Source organism: Sphaerodactylus townsendi, linkage group LG01 (assembly GCF_021028975.2).
Source record: "Sphaerodactylus townsendi isolate TG3544 linkage group LG01, MPM_Stown_v2.3, whole genome shotgun sequence".
In the NCBI taxonomy this organism is placed as follows: domain Eukaryota; kingdom Metazoa; phylum Chordata; class Lepidosauria; order Squamata; family Sphaerodactylidae; genus Sphaerodactylus; species Sphaerodactylus townsendi.
Genome location: NC_059425.1, coordinates 88,246,214 through 88,266,721, shown reverse-complemented (window position 1 = coordinate 88,266,721; position 20,508 = coordinate 88,246,214). Strand labels below are relative to the sequence as shown.

At 43.7% G+C, this 20,508-nt stretch overlaps 1 protein-coding gene across 12 annotated transcripts in view; it reads right to left on the bottom strand.

The window, feature by feature from the left end:
* TRIM67 (tripartite motif containing 67) overlaps positions 1-18,313 on the bottom strand; it is a 74,002-nt gene extending 55,689 nt beyond the window's left edge. For 8 of the 12 annotated variants that reach the window (XM_048486573.1, XM_048486558.1, XM_048486591.1 and 5 more), the window contains exons 1-2: positions 17,946-18,212; positions 17,200-17,888 (exon numbers count right to left, since the gene is read on the bottom strand). In XM_048486573.1, coding sequence (XP_048342530.1) covers positions 17,200-17,888; positions 17,946-18,162 — 906 coding nt within the window. In that variant the 5' untranslated portion in view covers positions 18,163-18,212. Of the gene's footprint in view, positions 1-17,199 lie in introns of all 12 variants that reach the window. The other 4 variants (XM_048486540.1, XM_048486550.1, XM_048486582.1 and 1 more) reach the window with 3 other exon arrangements.
* Between the last annotated feature and the right edge of the window lie 2,195 nt (positions 18,314-20,508).

The window sequence follows — 20,508 nt, the reverse complement described above, 5'->3', positions numbered from 1 at the left end:
TGATAAGCTTCTGAGGATAACCAGACTTCTTAGGAACTCAGAACCCAAACAATGTGATCCTGGGAAGCATATGAAGCTGAAAAGCATTGTTTTTACTTTTTAAAAGCCAACATGTGGGACCCTAATCTGGGTCCTACCCTCTAAGGGAGGGAAGGTTTAAGCATCCTTCCACACAAATAATACTCCTTTTATTTGTCCTTTTTTGGTAAACATACAGATGTTGATAAAGGACCCAACAGAGAAAACAACAGCTCCATGGGGCCATTTGAGGGAGTGGAATGGCACTGGGGAGAAATAATAAAACCACTCTTCCCTCGGTGCCACTCTCATATTCTGAGCTGGAGTCCCACAGTTAGTAACGGTGAAAGTGGCCCCCTGTCAAGCATCAGCACTGTGTGTACAGGATGGCTTACCATTGCCTTCCCCAAATGTCTACAGTTTACTTCCCATAACCTGGGTGCTCATTTTACTGACCTCAGAAGAATGGAAGGCTGAGTCAACCTGGATCCAATTTCCAACAGGATCAAACTCAGGTTGTGAGTAGAGCTTTGACTGCAGTACCGCAGCTTACTACTCTATGGCCCTTTCTGCATGGGTGGGCGAGGGGGGGAATTAAATAGTTGCAGTTGGTGCACCCCCTTGGGGCCATTTGCACACCATTCTATGAACAGCCCCAGTGCCCCAGAGGCCCATAGGGCTACCTTCACACGGGGTCTCCACTTTTTTCTCCCTCTTACCTCCTCTTGGCTGCCATCGCTGTAGAGAGGCCAAGGGACATGCCCCCGTGACCATGGCGATGCCTCCAGGGACAGAGGCCAGGAGGCGTATCCCCTGGCCTCTGTACAGCGACGGCAGCCAAGAGGAGGTAAGAGTGGGGGAAAAGTGGCGGTGGGGAAACGCCGGCTTCAATCGAATGGAAGTTGGTGTTTTCCAAAAGACTCGCTCATTGAGCGAGTCCAAAAAACGCCATTGTGGGGTGAAAACACCGCTGTTGCTGTGCTTCAGTAGTGGTAGCTATGCAATCTCCCCACCCCAATAACGGCATTTTTACTGGCCCCACACCAGTCTAAACGGGCCATGCAGAAGCAGCCTATGCCACCGGGTATTTGAAAGAGACAGAGAAATGCTTTGCAGCTCCATCCATGAGATTGTCTGTGTATCATCTTGTACGAGTCTCATTGTATCAATTTAAATATGAACACAACAGCAAACAATTGTTTGAAATAATTTATCCTCTGCAATATTAATTCCCTTTAAATTCTTCATCTTCCATCTCCTATTACCTGCACCATTGTCCTTACAATTCCAATCTTCCATAAAAGTCTCTTTCTGTTAAAGATTTAAGATCTTGTTGTGACCCTTTGTGCACTACTCATTCATACCTCTATTCTCACAAGACATAAAGTCAACTGAGTAGATGGAAAAGAAACAAAGGGAGGAAGAAAGAAGACATGAAAAAAGGGAAACTATGCCAGATGGCCCTCAAAACTGCTTATTTTTAATGCTACATTTCCCCATTATAAAAAAATCTATACTTTCATAAACCATTCCCCCGCCCCCAGCTGCCTGGTCCCCACCTGCCATCATTCAGGTATCTTCCATTTGTTTGATCCTCATGTGGACTTTTGCCATATTTGTTTAAGAGTTGTCATGGATCTCAAACCCAAAAGAAGTTCTCTTCAAGCATGATGCCCGAGCTCCCAATATAGTTTCCTCCCATTTTTCCAGCTTATGGAATGAAATACAGAAACTGGGCAACAATAAGAGAATGTCCTATTGTTTCCAATCCTTATAAATATGACTTCCCCACAAAGTTTCATTGTTTGTGCAACACTTTTTATGATCTTTGATTTTATTATCTTGACCATCTTTCTATCCAGCTGTGCTAATAGCTCTTACCAGCATTCCTTTGTCTCCCATGCTCCTTCTGGCTCATTTTCACCACTGGGCTACCCTTTCCCCATTTACTTGCCCAGCCACACACTGACCCTCCCCCTCCCCACCCCGAGTTCTGTAGTTTCCCAGACAATTTGCTGAGCCTTCTCTTCCACAGAATATGCTTTGGATTTGAACTTGGGTGCTGGGCTTACTGCTTCTTTTTGGTCTTAATTCTAAGGAAAAGTACTATGAGTGAGTCAAATTTGCAACATATTTATTACAAAAGTTATTTGTCTCTGCCAAGATCAAAGTCCCATTATGAATGGAATTGAAACAACTTTCTTTTATCTTCAAGTTTCACAACAGTTATAAAACTGAAAAGAATTGATGACAATCTAGTCCAATATTCTTGTACTGAGGAGCACTATTCTATCTTACTTTTGGTAGTTTACCATGGCCGATTACGCACAAGGTGTTTGCTGCTTGGTGGAGGCAAATGTCCGTCGTGGCAGGATTTCTTTTAGCGATGTATTTCCTCCAGTCCCACTTTAACTTTCCACTCTCTCCATGGCAAGCAAATTCACTTAAAGCATGATTTTAATTTTGCTTCACTGCCAGAACGGGACTGATTTGCCAGTGAGCACAGAGTTGCCCCAGACCTCTGCCCTCTGCCTGCAGCCAGTTCACCTGGTATTATTGTTAGATTTCGTTTAGAGTCATGGATATGCCCAGTAGTGTGTGTGACTGCAGTTTATAGAAACTTCTCCAGAGACATAAATGTAAAAGGTAAAACTTACATTTATTCAATCATCTTCAGTTTACAACTTTGTTCCAAGAAAAGGCAGATAGAAAGAACCTTAGTCTAAAGAGACTACTTTCCCTATGACAAGTGGGCACAACTAACGCGCCATCACGTGTGTGGAAGTGAGTGGATGCTGCAGTGGCAAAGGCCCCACTGAGCAGGCTGCCATTGACCATGCGCTCGGGTCAAAGGCTAGAGCAGAAGTGAAGCTAGCATGGGGAAGAAAGGAAGTTAGTGGGCGGTCTCCTGGCCCAGACAAGGAGGGCAAACAAGAGAGGCAACATCACAGTTAGAGTGATATACAGCACCCCCCAGTGTCCAGGCATGCAGAAGTCGCTTATTCCAACACTCCCTCTCGACACTGCATGCTTTCCAGGTATACAATGTTCAGTTTGTCAAGGATTTGGGACTTGTCTCTTAGCAGTGGTTTTCTCAAGATGTCTGCTGTCATCATATCAGTAGGACAGTAGCGGTTTCACAGTTCCTTCTGCCTGTAAGAGTCTTACATATTGATCCTTAATTCCAATGTGTTTGAATGCGTGTGCTATTCTTTTCTGAAAGAGAAAAGGCTATACAACTCTGGTTATCTTCTAGCATTTGTACAGGTAAAGTTTCATCAATGCCAAAATCTTCTAACAACATTAAAAGCTATTGTAATTCGCTACATGCCTCAGAAAGTGAAACTAATTCTGAGTCAGTAGATGAGTCAGCAACAACACTTTGTTCTGGCTTCGTAACTTACAGCACTTTCCCCATAGAAAAAACACATAGCCACTGGTAGATCTTAGATCTGTTCTTTCTCCAGCCCAATCTGCATCAGCGTATCCCAATAGTGTGGGATCTTTAGTTGCTGGCAGTTTCAGTTTAAAGTCTAAATGCCTCTTAAGTACCTCACCACTCGTTTAACAGCAGTCCAGTCTCTTGTGGTGGGTGTGCTAACCCTTCTGGACAATATACTCACAGCTGTAGCAATGTCAGGTCTGGTTGTCATTGCTAAGTTAAAGCTTGCCCTATTGCAGTCCTGTAATCATTGTTGTCAGGTAGAAAGTCATCAGGTAGTACTTGTCTGTAGAAATCAGAGCTCATTGGGGTAGGCATTGGATTGACACCTTCCAGGTTCAGACTCTGTAGCAGTTCAATATTTTCTGCTTCTGGCTAAGAAGATATTAGCTTCCATCTGGTTCACGTTCAATTTGGATCCTGAAGTAGAAGCTGGCATCTCCCAGGTGTGACTTCTACTTCATTAGTGGGATATAATCTCCAACAGTCAGTTTCATTTTCATGGCAAATAGTAGGTCATCAACATATGTCAGGATAAATGTCCATCTCCCATTTCTGTGTCTGCTATAAAGACAGGGTCTGCGTGCCCTTGTCTGAAGTCCTGACGAAGTAGCATCTTGGCTAGCTTATCTGACCAAGCTTTAGCTGCTTGTTTCAATCCATGAAGTCCTTTCTGAAGTTTACAGACTAAATGTTTATTCTTTTCATCTATGAACCCTGGTGGTTGCTAATATAAAGCTCCTGTTCAATTTCGCCATGCAAAATGCGGTTTTAACGTCCAAATGCTCAGTTCTCATGTTTCTAGATGCAGCAATGCTTAAGAGCATTCTAATTGTAGAATATTTTACAACAGGTGCAAAAGTCTGATCATAATCTGTTCCATAGATCTGAGAGAATCCTTTAGCAACAAGTCTGGCCTTATATCTCTCAATCTGACCTTCTGCATCTTGTTTAGCTTTAAACACCCATTTACAACCGATAACGTTTTTACCCTTAGGTAGTTCTGTGAGGAGTCCATGTTTTGGTTTTATGTAGTGCAGCGATTTCTTCTTGTGCTGCCTCTTTCCCACTTCTTTGCTTCTGGTTCAGGCGTTCGCTGTAACTCCCAGACCATGAAGCTGGTTCATGCAGTGTGGCGCCCTTGCAAGGTAAGGTAAGTTTCTCGGCTGGAACTCCCTTGTTAGGCGCGATGAGTGCCCTGAGGAGCAAAGGTCTGTCTGCCTCCACAGTAGTCTGTGACTCCTCTGCCTCACCTGTCAGGTCTGGGATTTCCACTGCTGCTCCCTCTTCAGGTTGAGCATTTGCTGGCATTTGCACGGTGATGTCATCCTGGGACTCTGGGCGATGTAGGATCAGCTGGTCGCTATCGCCATCTCCCTCTGAATGGACATCCATCACAGCAGGCTTGCCATCTCTGGGTCGCTCATCAAACTGCACAACTCTGCTTATAGTAATTTGGTTAGTTTCTGGATCAAAAATCCTGTATCCTTTACTTTCTGGAGAATAGCCCAAAAGTATACCTGCTTGCGTAGTAGGGTCTAGCTTGGATCTCTTTTCTTTTGGTATATGAGCATAAGCTTTACATCCAAAGACTCTGATGTGTTCTACATTTGGTTTCCTGCCATGCCATAACTCATATGGAGTTGCTTCTGTGGCTTTGGTTGGCAATCTATTTTGTAGGTAAACTGCAGTCATTGCTGCCTCTCCCCAGTGCTTGCGGGGAAGGCCTGAATCAATGAGCATGCACCGAATCATGTCCATTATATAACTATTTCTTCTTTCAGAAATTCCATTTTGTTCTGGTGAATGGGCGACAGTAAGTCTGTGTTGGATCCCATGTTCCCTCAAGAAATTGTTTATAGATATGGAAATGTATTCACCTCCTCTGTCCGTTTGGATACACTTGGGTTTCCTATTAAACTTATTAGATACCATAGCAACATAGTCTCTTAGTTTCTGTTCAGTCTGCGACTTTTCTCTTAGCATATAACACACAGTGTATCTCGAGTAGTCATCAATAAAAGACAACAGATAGGTGTTATTACCAGTTGATGCTGGTTTGATTGGTCCACATAGATCAGAGTGAATTAAGTCAAGAGGCTGCTTAGAGCATCTTTGGCTTTGCTTTGGGAATGAAGGCCTAGTTCCCTTTCCTCTTAAACAACAATCACACAATTGGTTATCATTGGGACAGTCTTTTATGGAAATACCTGTTACCAAGTCCTTGCTTTTCAGCTTCAGGATGGCCTCTTTATCACGGTGGGCAAACCTCCTATGCCAGAGCTCCAAAGACTGCTGGGTAGAAGTTACCTTGGCTGTGCAGGCTTGTGGTTCCTCTTTAGTCAGTTCAAAGACTCCATTTCTTAGGGTACCTGTGGAATGCATAGCTCACCATCCAGCGTGAGATAGTGCACACATTATTCTCAAAGTGAACAGCAAATCCTTTTTCTGATAGTGTAGGGGGCGGCTGATCAGATTAGCTGCAAGGTCTGCAATGTACAGGACATTTTCTGCCACAATCTCAGTTCCATTACCATTCAGTTGGCAATGTAAAGTAACTTTGCCCTTTCCATTCACTGGAATCTGTTTTCCATTGGCTAAATACACATTGCATCCAGCATCTCTATCTAATTCATTGAACAAAGCAACATCTGAAGCCATGTGCCTAGAAGCACCACTATCAATAATCCAAGGCTTATATTTTTCATTAGTTTGTATCATGTGGGTTGTGCAAAAGTTGAACGATTTTTTAGGAGTAAAATCCTTTGTCTGTGTGAATAAGCAGTGTGAGATGGCTTGCTGCCAGTCTCAGCATTCTTATTGCATTGACACTCCTCTGGAGGTGACAGGTTTATTACACTTGAAACAGATGGGTGGGCTCCTCCTTTCCTGTGGGATTGGATTTTCTGTATCCAAATGATTTAGTTCCAGCTGCCTCTGGCTTCTTGGGCAATGTAACTTGAGCCATTCTTCCCTCTCTGCTCTCAGAGATACTCTTGCCTGCTTCTTGAGGGAATTCCAGACCTAGTTAGTCCTAGAATTTCCTCAAATGTGCAGTCTTGCCATTTACAGTAGAGACAAAAGCTGAATATTTCTCAGGCAATGAGCTTAAAGCAGTCCCGAATTTTCAGTTCTTCCTCCAGAACTGTGCCAGTGGTTGCTAACTTATCAATCAGATTCAGCAATTTCTCTATATGGCAATCAGCATCTCCATTTTTCTTGTAATTTGATTGAAAATAGTTGTTTAAATAAACTCACTTTGCTATTTCTGTCTTGCTCTCCAAAGACCCTTTTTAATGCTTCTAGCATGTCTTTGGCAGAATCTTGTCCTTTAACATACACCAGTTGTGAGTTTGTGAGGGTACTAACAATTAAATTCATGGCCTTTTCATCTGCTCTTTGCCATCTAGTCTCTTCATTTCCACTGTTTGGTTTTGGTGTAGTTAAAACAAAACCTATGCCCTCTTCCTTTACTTGGGATTGAATTCTGTAGAGCCATGAGTTAAAATTCAGGCTTGTAAGCTTCTCAAGAATTACTTATGCAGCTGAGCCATTTTAATGCAAAAAAAAGGCTTTCTCTGCAATCTCAAGTCACACACGAGAAGAGGAAGCAAGCTTTCAGGCTATGCAACCTTTGTTACTTCAGCTGTATATTTAAGAGCCAGGTGAGCAAGAAAACACAAGAACCAAGGCAATGGCTGCTAAGCCATGCAAGGAAAAAAAATCTGCTCCAACTTTAAAACAACTGGGCTTCAAAAATAACCATCAATCTCTGCTACCATGTTAGATTTTGTTTAGAGTCATGGATATGCCCAGTAGTGTGTGTGACTGCAGTTTATAGAAACTTCTCCAGAGACATAAATGTAAAAGGTAAAACTTACATTTATTCAATCATCTTCAGTTTACAACTTTGTTCCAAGAAAAGGCAGATAGAAAGAACCTTAGTCTAAAGAGACTACTTTCCCTATGACAAGTGGGCACAACTAACGCGCCATCACGTGTGTGGAGGTGAGAGGATGCTGCAGTGGCAAAGGCCCCACTGAGCAGGCTGCCATTGACCATGCGCTCGGGTCAAAGGCTAGAGCAGAAGTGAAGCTAGCATGGGGAAGAAAGGAAGTTAGTGGGCGGTCTCCTGGCCCAGACAAGGAGGGCAAACAAGAGAGGCAACATCACAGTTAGAGTGATATACAGCACCCCCCAGTGTCCAGGCATGCAGAAGTCGCTTATTCCAACAATTATCCCCCCACACACACACTCTCTCTCTCTCGCTTGCAGCTTTGCATGCTTCCCCCTCTCCCTACTCCCTGTTGCTGACTACTTCCCGCTTCTTGTCCTGCCATATTATTTCTATTGCCTGTGACCTCTCTGCTACTGCATATCTTTAGATCTTTAGATTTTTGCTCATTTGCTCACAGGAGGTGCTGTTTGAGATCATATTTTGCCTGTGTTGTGCCACCTGCATTGGCTCCCAACTGAGTTCCGAGTCATCTTCAAGGTGCTGGTGTTAACCTTTAAGGCCTTACGCAGCTTGGGACCCTCATACCTACAGGACCGTCTGACCCCATATGTCCCAGTTCGGCCTCTGTGGTCAGCAGAGGCCAATCTCCTGCTGGTTCCCGGCCCCTCAATGATGCGGCTGGCCTCCACTAGGGCCAGGGCCTTTACAGCCCTGGCCCCTGCCTGGTGGAACACTCTCCCTCCAACTGCAAGGCCCTGCGGGACCTTCGTGAGTTCCGCAGGGCCTGTAAGACTGAGTTGTTTCACCGGGCTTTTGGAAAGGCTGGCCGCTGATGGCGCCCCCGCCTTTAATCAGGTGGTCATATTGCATCTATTGGGCCTTCTGTTCCCCTCTCCAGGGTTTTTTTTTAAAAATAGTTGGACGCTGTTTAATCTACGTACGCTGCATTTACTTGGTTTTAGTTATTATTTTAATGTTATAGAGCTATATTTATTTTATATTTTTAATTTTGCTTATGCTGTTCTTGTATGTTGTGTTTTTCTTTATGTTGTACAGCGCCCAGAGCCCTCCAGGGATGGGCAGTTAATAATAATAATAATAATAATAATAATAATAATAATAATAATAATAATAATAATAATAATAATAATAATAATAATAATAACTATATTGATAGATCAATAAATTGATACTAACACTAAAAAAAGTAAACATAATAAGACTAGTCAATTAGTCCAACCACCCAATTTGCCCCTGCATTTGACCAACAACTGGGATATCTCCAGTGTCATTGTTTTATACACAAGCAATCAGTGATTCCACACTACACTGGGAAAATGTCTGTGGGTCTTGATGCCTAGGTTTACAGCACATTGGGAGCTGGATGATTGTGAACCTGGGGAGCTTAGCAGACAGCAGTTCATGTCCTTTTGCAGTTTTCATGCTGCCATTACTCCCCCCTCACTTCCTACCATAAAAGACAATCAGTGTTTGGGCAAAGTGTACAGATGACTTTTCTTTAATAGTTCACCTTTCAAGACTTTTCTTTAATAGTTCACCTTTTTAATGTCAGTATACTGATCTAAATATTGATAGATTGATATATTGATAAGATTAAAGATAACATTAAAGATCATATTAAAAATGAAAGCACACATGAGTAATAGAGAACCCGTGAAATATCGCCCCCCTTGACACAATCAAAAAGCCAGCTCATGAATAAACAGGGTGGTGAGTAATAATGCAGAACATGCCCCAAAACAAAAACTCCCCAAGTAGTTCTCTTTGATATCACGGGAACTTTGCTGTGCATAATCAGCCCATAAAAACTCTCTATCAGAGCTATAAAACCACAGTGTAACACAGAATTCCTTACCACTATGAACAAAGTTTTCCTCTAAAACTTAAAACTCTCAAGAGTTCAGAGGACATGTTAAAAATCAGATCAGTTTCTCAACATTTAAACTGAATGCTACTTTCACATTTGTACTACTGAATTGAAACTTAACTGCTATTTGTCCTCAGTTCCTATTTGATCTCTGTAATTTTGATCCAGTTTTGATCTTGATGCTTCTCTGATATATCTATACTGTGATTCTCTTCTAAAATGCCAATTTTGGACTTTCCTTTGTTCTTTTTATCATGATCTAGGGCATTGTAGTCCATAACATCTGGAGTGCCAAAGGTTCGCCACCACGGATCTAGGGGATTACATGAAGGAGCACTCAGTTATCTCTAGGCTGATCTAATCTACCCAGGCATCCCTGCTTCAGATTCTCTATATGTAAAGATCCTAACTGTGTTTTATGTATACTCCAGATTGTAGTGGACAAGTTAGTGGAGGAAGCTACCTCTAAACAAACATGCCTATAAGGCTATATGTTGGAATAGTCAGAAAATGCTCACTGATCAGACTGCACTTCCTGTTTAAATCCATGTAACTAACCAATTTGGGAATATGGCATCGTATCTTTTTGAAACAGTTTCTAATATATTCAAAAGATGATTTAGATAGGACAAAACGTCTAGCTTCTTAGACATATGGAAAGGAGAAACCCATTTGCAAAATAGTTGTGAGTAGCATGTGCTCATGATGGGTGAGTGTTTTCCTCCCCCTACCACAGCCATATCTACACAGAAAAACATAAAACTTGATGAAATGTGCAGCCCAATTCAGAGCATGACACTTGAATTTATGGTTTAGCTACTATTATGAGACTCAGGAGGCCATAAATTACAAAAGAATTGCTGCATGCAAAAAACTTGCTCGGCCAGTTCAAATATGTGACTTTAGTGTGCAATTTATTTGAAAGCAAATAGACATTGAGGATGTTGGCTCAGTGATGTCATATTTATACCCTGCCAAAGGCATTGTACAAGGATAATTAACACTTAGAAAAGCACAAGATAATCACTATTATCACCAAAAATTAGTTAATTGTATGTTTATTTTTCTCTCCAGTATTTACAACATGAGGATGAAACAGCATTAGGGGAAACATATGCTCCAAGGAACAAAGGGAAATGAAAACATAAGATATATACTGTGTTATAATTAAAATGAACACATTATTTGAAATAAGGTCTAAATAAGCAATGCACTTCAACAAAGTTTTTTATAATGATCAACCATTGTTCAAATTGTAATTTAAATAGTTGGTGGAGCCTTCCAAAACCAATTTACCCTCATTTGATTAATGGCCTTCTGAATCCTAACCATGTATACAGCATTTATTTTTATTCATTTGTCATTATAATATCCTTGTTCAGTATAAATGGTGAAGGTGAGTGAAACATAATTGGTTGTCTGCAAACCTCAAGGTGCAAAAAAGGGAAAGGATTTGAACTAGGGCTGGCCATTTGGGTAAACATGAATTAGAAAAAAAAGTCATGTCATGGGGGGGGGGGGGGTTGAGCCAAAAAAAATGGTCGAAAACACAAAGCCAAATACACCAAGCTGATAAAAAGCAGTTTCATAATTCAGCTTTTATTATCTAATTGGTTGTTTTCCACAGCACTCTCTTTGGGAGCCCATAAAATTGGACCCCCTGAACCAAACTTCACCAAACTTGGGGGTCCTTCTATGGAGAGTAACCTGCAGCTATGTCACAAATGTGGTGCTTCTACTTTGAAAAACACATGCCAGAGCCTCAAACAACTCCCCATAAGATATAATGGAACTGAAAATTTTTTACTTAAAAAAAACAAAACATTTATAGATAAGGATATTTGGGGGTTGAGGGTTGTCTTCACTGAAAATTTTCAGCCTCAAAAACTCAAATTAAAAAATAATGAATTCCCCACCTAGTATGATCTGAGCTTTCCCACATTCCATTACAACAATGCTCAGGTTTCAAGCACTGAAAATGCTTCACAGAAAGTGTCTCAGTAATCTTGGATTCAGTCTTCTAAGGTAAGTTAGTACCGTATATACTCACGTATAAGTCGATCCGTGTATAAGTCGAGGCACCTAATTTTGCCTTGAAAAACTGGGAAACCTTATTGACTCGCGTGTAAGTCGAGGGTGGGAAAGGTCCATGGGGAGGTGGAGCGCTGAGCAGGCAAAGCAGCCGCAGTTGGGGGAAAGGAGCGCCCCAGAAGCCTTTGGGAGGCTTTTTAAGGAGGGGTGAGGTGGGTCTGGGGAGAGGGAATAAGCTAGGGGCCATGGAGGGTGAACGGGATGGGAGGTGGTGGAGGAAAAGGCAGAGGAGAACGAGGCACAGAAAGCGGCTGAAAGGGGGGGGGAGAGAAGAAGGCAGGAGACAGCGAAGCAGAGAAAGCAGTCACTAACTCACCCTTCCCCCCCTCCCCCCCGTAATCTTTGGAGCATTGTCCTTTTAAGAAAACCATAGAGACAGGCTGCCCAACAGGCAGCTTCTCTGAGACCAAGTCTTACAGCCTGCCAGGGAAAAGGGAAAAAAGGGTGAGTTAGTGAGGGGGCCTGCCAGCCGGCAGGAGAGAGCGAAACAGAAAACTAAGCACAGAAAGTGGCTGAAAGAGGGGCAGCAGAGAAAAAGGCAGGACAGAGCGAAGAAAGGACAGGGGGAACACCACACAAGAATTACCGGTAAGTGGGACCCACGTATAAGTCGAGGGGGGCATTTTTCAGCCTCAAAAAAAGGCTGAAAACCTTGACTTATATATGGTACTATCTTCCGACATTGTAGATCTGGCAGCTGAGACCAAGAGATGGTGACTTGTTTAGAGTCATGGCATAAGAAAGTTATGAAAAACTAGGAACTTCCCAGCTCAAAGCTTTGCTGTACTCACTTTCAACATCCAGCCATTAAATCAACTGCCCCAAATTCTTTTTATCTCTAAGCAGATCTTACCATTACCTTAACTGACACTGTTAAAATTAATGATTAATGTTAAATGTTAAGATTAAGATTAATGTTAAAATTAAGATTAATTTTAAAATTAATCTGTCTGAATCTTTGGTAGGGACAAGGACATGCTTATTTCCCTGGGGGAAAGCCCTATTTCTACCGATGTGCACAAGTCAGTGATTCTTGTGACATTATTTATATATTTCCCCCTCATTTCCAGGCATTCAGGTTGGCATACACAGGATTTTCCTGTCTGGGGAATGACAAAACCCAGAAAAGCTTGGCATTGATAAGACTTCTGCATTTTAAAATTGTCATCACAGAACTGCATCTTCTGAATGAAATAAAGCTGAAGCATGTGTATACATTCATTAGTTGATCAGTTTGGTCAAAAAAATACATTGGAATGGGATTGGGGGATCTGTTGAAACTGGAACATTCTGTTTTTACTAATTTAAAACATTTTGATGTTGCCTTTATACCCAAATAGAGTTTCCAAAGAGGTGAATATCAAAACGTTAAAATATTCTGACATTAAATCATCATTTCTAGTATATATAAACAATTCAATAAAAACATATAAACACAAGAACACACAATACCAAAACCAGGGAAGAGGCTCAATAACAGTTATTGGCAGTAGCGCCAATCAAAACAAAAAAGTCTTCATGTGCTGGTGGAAGACAATGATAGAGGGAGAGAGATAAATCTCCCTGGGGAAGGAGTTTCAAAGTTTTGGTACTACATCAAAAAAAAAAGTCCGTTCTCATATTGTCACCATCTAGCTACAGATAATGAGGACACCCGTATGGGAAAAGGTGACCGACATCAGCTCCTCCTACGGCCACTCCCCCAACCTGATGACAGCCCTATGATGCTGGTGCAGCATCCAGTGCCACACTCCAGTGCCAGGGGAGAGCAGCAGCATCCGCACGATGGCAGAATCACCTTCCCACTGGCATAAGTGCACCAGGGAGGGCATTTCCACTGGCAGAAGCCCATGCCACTCCCACCAACAGTTTCAGTCATCCCTAGTTTGTATATTTGGGGCTTTGAATGGGGTTCCAAATAGACAAATTGGGTAGGGAAATAAGTAATAAGTATAATGGAATGGAATTTCTATTTACTTAATTATTCAAAATATTTATAAGCCCACTGTAACATATACAAGCAATTAGGCTTATACAGTCAATGGAATGTTCAGAGGGTTAATGTAGAACTCCACGGGATTGACTGTGAGAGTTGCACAGCATTATAAAGCCTGAGGACAGGGAGTTCTGAAAAAAAGAAAAGAAAGTGTTCTGTTGTGAGAACCAAAGTGAATGGTAGCTCTGAGGTAGCTCTGTTCTCTGGAAACAGAGGGCCAGGTCAGAGTGAGCTGTGCTTCTCTGAATTAGGTGCCAGAAAAGGCAGAGTTCACTAAAGGAATCTGTACCATTGTTCCTGGAGTTAAACATATTAACACTGATTAAAAGGAGAGCCCCACTCAGATATGAAGCAGTGAAGCTTCTGAGAGAAGAGGAGTTATACAGAGAAGTGATTGTGGTGGATTTTCTGGGCTGTGTGGTCGTGGTCTGGTAGATCTTGTTCCTAACATTTCGCCTGCATCTGTGGCTGGCATCTTCAGAGGTGTATCACAGAGGGAAGTCTGTTACACACTGTGTCCAGTGAGACAGAAAACCCACAACAACCAGTTGAATCCAGCCATGAAAGCTTTCGACAATACATTATATAGAGAAGGTTGAAGCTTCCTCAAGGAGAGCGGCCATTTTTCTCTGCTAAGCACTATGTGAGAGAGACTCTCTAAAGGAGAGTTTGTCTTAGTGTTAGTGTCCAAAGAACTGTATGTGTGTGTAGTACTAACCCGAGGGTAAAAAGTAAGATTTTTAGAAAAAGAGCTAAATAGAAAACCAGAACTCCATATCAATTATACTGAAGTAACAGATTTATTTTTTCTAGTGTTAAAGTGACAGTATCATCAGGAAGGCACAAAGGTAGTGTCCTGTCTGTAATTTGTATCAATTGAAAACGTTACTAATCAAAATCTTGTACATAGTAGCCTCTCTAAAGCCAGCTTCCTTTGTACCTATATTTTTTCTCCTTAATGCTTTGCTAGTTTAGCTCTTTTAAAAAAATTTCCTTTAATAAAATCTTTCAATTTCTAGTTTCACCTTTACAAGCCTCTAGTGCCATTTCTTTATTTAGTTCATGACAGAAAGACAACAGGTTATTTTAGTTTTCTTTCAGAATACAGCCTGCCTAACAAACAAGTGTTCTGGAAGAGCAGCTAAAGGCTAGACAACTTCTTAAAAATATATGTGGAAAAACTGAAACTCTTAACTCTTAAATATCCTCTCCATGTTAATAAAAATTTTGTTCTGACAATAAAAAGTTGTTCAGTCAGAGCTGTTCTGTCAGTTAGAGATTTGGGAGGGAAAAATTCCCTCAGAGCACAGGCAGTTGGCAGACGCTTGTGGGTGAGAGAGGCAACCCTTCTCTCTAGCTGAGGAGGCAGGGGGTAATTCATTAAACCCACCTTTCTTCCAATATATTAGAAACCGAGGTAGGTCCTTCATAAAAAAAAAAGTGGGAACTCATCTAGTAACTGCTAGAAGTGGTACTCCTATCACACTTAACTCAAATAATACTCCCTCATCATTAGAATACCACTGCTTCCCTGCCAAATTGAGTTAGGGAGCTGATTCCAACATTTAGAAATGGTATCTATTTCTTCAAGGAACTGTGCCATCTCAGAACACGCACAGCATCATATACTTCTGAATGCATGCCATATAAAACTTCCTAGTCCAAAATGTACACATGAACAAGGTGGCTAAGCTAAGAGCTTTTTCGCAGACATACTAGTTTTCAAGTATAAAAGGATTATAGCTCATAAATGTGTGCACTCTGATAGTTCCACATGTGCATGTCTTAAAATGGTGCAATCTCTTGAGAGCTGCACCACATGCCTTTTCTAAGTGTATGAATGAGCTCCCATTTTTAGGAGGTTTTAATTGCAGTTATGTGGGCTTGAGATGTAGTTTTGTTCAAATTCTGTACAAGCTGTAGTATTCTACACATCCCAAGATCCCTGGGCATACATTACTTAGCAATGAAAAGTACTTCATCAAAGTGTAATATGAATAATCAATAAAGACTTGGCTGCCCTTGCTTCACAGCAAAAACTTGAATGGCCTTAATTGGTTTTCATATTAATCTAAACACCATCACTTTCTACTTAATAATAAAGAAAACCTGGGTCTGTTTAAAATAAACAATACCAGCATCACATTATGACTCCATCCATCAGGTAAGCATCAATCATGCCTCTGTGATGTGATATCAGAATAATATCTGTTCAACTTCTTGATGATTGAATAATTGTGAGATGACTAGCAAATGGAAGCTACAGAATCAGGAGGGAATGCAGTGTGAATGGCCCAAAGCATAAGTCCCCAACACCATTCCCATTATTTAAGATGTTAGCTAAGAAACCATCAGTTATCCTTCAAGCTTAAGACCTCTTGATTATTCACTTGTGACATGGAAGGAAATTAAAACCCAGAAGTTCTTGGTGTGTCAACAAAGAAGTACATATTTTGTGTGGCTTGTTCGGAGAAAGGAATCATCAACATGCAGTTTGGAAAAATTGGGGAAATAGTATCAAATCATCAGAAGAAGCTGCAATTGCTTTAGATAGCAAACTGCACCTTCAGATCCCAAAGAAACACCAGTATCACCCATGGTGGAGCTTCCTTGATTCAGGATAGTCTTTCTGCATGATTCAGAAGGCACAAAGAAGCCACAAAACTGCTGAAAGACGTTTCCCAATAGGTAACATACCTTTGACAAACTTCACAGCAGTTTAGTAACAATTGTCTGGGTGGCTGGCAGCCATGTTGAAGAAAATTGTCTCTGTCTCTCAGTGAGGCAGCCTGGAAGAAGTTACTGTCTCTTAACCTTTGTTCTGCATCTTTAACATGAGGAACAGAATTGTGGCAAGGACACTCTGGCCAATTATACACTAACACTTTGCCCTGCAGTGAGGGTATAGTTTCTGTGGGGCAGAGATTTCTGTACTGATGGCTTTCAAGTTGCAGCACAGAAGATCCAGTAGCCCCACAGTTAGCGAGAGCAGGGAACCTCCGATGTTTCCCTCTCACTTCCGGGTTTCCCCACCTTATGGGGCAGGCAAAGGCTCAAGCCATGCAGTAGACAGTGGGGCTACCTCCATGCAAGGAAGTGTGAGGAGACCTCACTGTGGGGCTAGGAGCAGTGGTGGGATTCAGCAGGTTCATACCACTTCGGCAGAACCGGTTGTTAAAACGGTGCTTGTAAACAACCAATAGTTACATTATTTGAATTCCACCACCAGAACCGGTTGTTAAATTATTTGAATCCCACTACTGGCTAGGAGCATCATGGAAAGTACTCCATGCATAATGGGCTTCACTAAAAAGAGACTGGAAAGAACTGTGCCACTTTAGTTCAGCTGAGGCTGAACCTTAGATAAGATTCCAGGACACCCACTTTATGCAGGTTGATTAACCTCCTTGACATACTTTAAGAACTGATTGAGGGCAGTCAAAAAACTTCAGCAAATTTTTAAAATAAGAAGCACTGAGCTCAATCTAAGGGAAAGACCACATCTTGTGCTGCAAAGAGTTCTGTTCTCCATGCCTACATGTTTGGGGGAGGGGAGGCTTATTCCACATATGCTCAGAGGCATTTTTCACATGGCTTCTCCAGGGCTAAGGGCTGGCATTTAACCTCTCTTTGGTCTGAACTGACTAAGGGCTGCTAAAGATTGATTACTGCACATTGATTATTGCAAAAATAACTCAGAAGAGTGATGATTTTAATAAACCAGGAGAGCCCCACTGGGTTAGATTATTGAGGGTTTGTAGCAGGGGAAAGTTGGGCTCCGAGACCAGGCCCTCCCAGCCACTTACCTTGTGCTGCTTCCACATGGCCCCCAAGGGTTTCACCTCGTGCTTGGCATGTTTGCCTTCTTCCAGGCACTGGTAGCAGACCGGCGTCCGGCAGGTCACACAGTACATGCTATAGTTCTCCAGCTCGTGGTCCGCGCAGGTGGGGGGCTTGCGGGCGGCCCCGGGGGCCTTGCTGGGGGCTGCCCCGCCTGGCCCGCCGCTCGCGCCGCCAGCGGCGCCCTGCTGGCTGGGGGGAGGAACCAAGCGGTGCTTGGCGAAGGGCCCCCGGGACGGGTGGCATTTGACCTGGCAAGCGGCGCAGTAGAGCACCTCGCACTGCTCGCACATGACCGCGGCGGCCTCGGGAGGGCTGCGGTCACACAGCTGGCACTTGGCGGCTGCCGAGGCGGCGGCCCGGCTCTGCTGGTAGCGCTGCACGATGGCCTCTAGCAGCCGGTTGCGCTGGAAGCCGCGGAGGCCGCGGTGGTCCAAGGAGGCGCTGCGGTGGCACTGCGGGCAGGTCAGCGAGGAGCTGGCACCTCCTCCTCCTCCCCGGGGAGCCGCCGCGGCTGCAGCAGCGGCCGCCGAGGAGCCCGGCGGCGGCGGGACCAGCGGCAAGACGCGCACCCCGTTGGGAGACTTAAGGCTGGGGGTGTAAGAGCCGTAGCCGCTGTCGGTCTCACTGTGCAGGCTCAGCTTGTCCGCGTGGTCTACGCCGCCGCTACCCCCACCGCCGCCGCCGCCGCCAGCCCCGCCACCGGCCCCGCAGTCGTAGTCGAGCGGAGCCGAGCCGGCGGCGGCCCCGGGCCCGGGCCCTGCAGCCGGGGCCCGCGGGTGCAGTAGGGCGGGCAGGTGCTGTTCGCTTTCGGGCGTTTGCACGGCGATGGTGCGGGCGCAGGGCAGGCAGACGTTGTGTGAGCAGGGCAGGATGATGGGCTCCCGGAACAGCGAGCCGCACACGGGGCATTTCAGCTCCTCTTCCATGGCCGCCGCCGGCTTTGTGTCCAAACGGCTGGGCTGAGGGGGAGACGCACCGAGATCAGCACAGAGGCGGCCGAGGGGCGACAGGCTTGCGGCTGTTCCTGCCGGCGCCCGGTCTCTTCATCTTCCACAGCCGCTGCCGCTGCCGCCGCCTCCCGCCGCTGCTCCTGCAGCTGGAAAGATGTCGGGAGGCGAGTCAGATGGCAGCAGCAGCAGCAGCACGGCAGGGGTGGGCCGCTGCCGGCTGGGCGGCGGAAGCGGGGTCCAGCACCACGGCGGGGATGGACAGCTCCTCCGGCGGGGAAGCGCTGACGGGCTTCAGCACCGGCCTGTGGGTGGACAGCTCCTGGCTGGGGCCGGCAGGGCAGGACCGGCTCTGCTGTGCTGTGCTGTGCTCGGGGTGCTGCTGTGAAGTCCCGAGCTCGTGGCTGGGGCGTTGGGGGGGGGGGGGGGGGGGGGGGCGGGTCTTCCCCAGTCTCTGCAGCTGCTGCCGCAGCGGGACTGACCTTGCCTGGTCGCAGCCAGAGGGATGGAAGACGGCTATTGTCTCTTGCGAAGGAATGCTCTTGCCCTTGGGCTGTGCAGCCACCCTCGGACCCCGCTTGCTGGAACTCCCGTTGCATAGAGTAAAGGAGAACGAGGAGGAAAGCGAACCCTAAAAGGGGGCGGGAGCAGCTTTCTCGCAGCAAATAGGTGACCGCTTGTTATGTGACTGAGAGGAGAGAGAAGGCTTTATTTAAAGGGAGACGTCTTTATATGTTTTAAAAAATCCATTATTTATAGACAGGATTTAACATACTGGGGGTTTCTTTATTTCTAACAGCTTTTTTCCTCTCAGAGAAAAATGAAGACGCTTGAAAGGAGAGGCCAAACCCCAAACATGTTTGCCTTTCCACATATAATTACCAAGCAGAAGCACAAATCCAAACCACAAAATGTCAGACACGGTTATCCAGAAGGAGGAGAAGAAAAAATTGGTGGTGTTATTTCAGGCGATACATAGGCTGAATCGTGACTGGATGGTGATTTTTCATTCAGTATACAAGGAAGAGGATGAGGGAAGAAGGGCCAGTAATCAATGCACCACATCATCACAGGCAGCCCAATCCACATTTGCTTTAGAAATAAATTATAGCTGACAGCCAAGCATTTTTTGAGTTGGAAATAACCATCATTACAAGATAGAAACTACCAGTGAGAAATCCCCAACTGCATTCCCCCCACCCCCCTGCTCTACATATGATAAAAATGGGTGCAGGAAGACTGGTATGAAAGAGATTATGAAAAGTCACTATTTTTTTATTTAGAATAGATTACAGTGATCTTGTCATTCAGGCATTACAGTGCAGTGGCATCATCATAAACAGAGGTAGAATTTTATCTCTTTGTGATAAAAACACAAAATTTTGTACATACAAAGGGTATTCTATAAAATTCAAACTGTATAGGGAGGCATCTCTAATATTTTCAAAATTCAAAATGATAGCCACTTTGTAACTAGTTATTAATAATGCAGTACCTCAGATTCCATGAGTCCAGTTTGTACTGTGAAGAGCACTAGTCAGGCAGTAAATTGGCAGTAATTATTAATCAGCTCCCATTTTCCTTGAGATGAAATAGATAGCATTATCTAACAGAATGTCATGGAATTTTTGGAGTATTCCTGTAATTATGACTAAAATTGTATGGTTTTTAAAATAATTTTTCAGGTGCTGTAGACTTAGCTTTAAAGCAGTTTTTGAATTTTTGAAATTGGCCTTAAAAAACCCAAGAGAATTGAGAAAGGTGATAGTTATGTTTTGTCACCGTTAACAGTTTCTATATATCTTACTTCATTCCAGGTTTATTATAAGAAACAGCAGCCAACTAGCAACAAACCATGACTAAATTAACCAGTGCAACTGAAGATCCTGGAAATCAAGATCCTAGCAGTACCAGCTGGGAATTATGTGGTGCTTCAGGAAGTGGGCATTGCACATGTACAATGCCCAGTAATGGGCCAATGAGCAGTTATTGGGACTCGGTGCTGCTTTTTTGTGGATAACTTACTAAAATGTGTTGCTTCTAACCTATTGCCAATGACACCAGAACTGAAATTATGACCAAGCCTTAATGTGCCACTTTGCCATGTTTACAATCAATTTAGTTTACTTTCAGTAACAGTGCAATCTTAAAAACACTTTGCTGCAAGTAAACCCCACAGAGATAAATAGGATGTTCCTCTGTTTATTATATTGCAAGTGTCCAATGCTTCAGCTCACATCAGCTTGTTAAAACAAAATAGTGATTTCAAGGTTGGAATGAAGTCAGCATATATCTACATTGCTAGCTTCCCTTTCATCTGCAAGC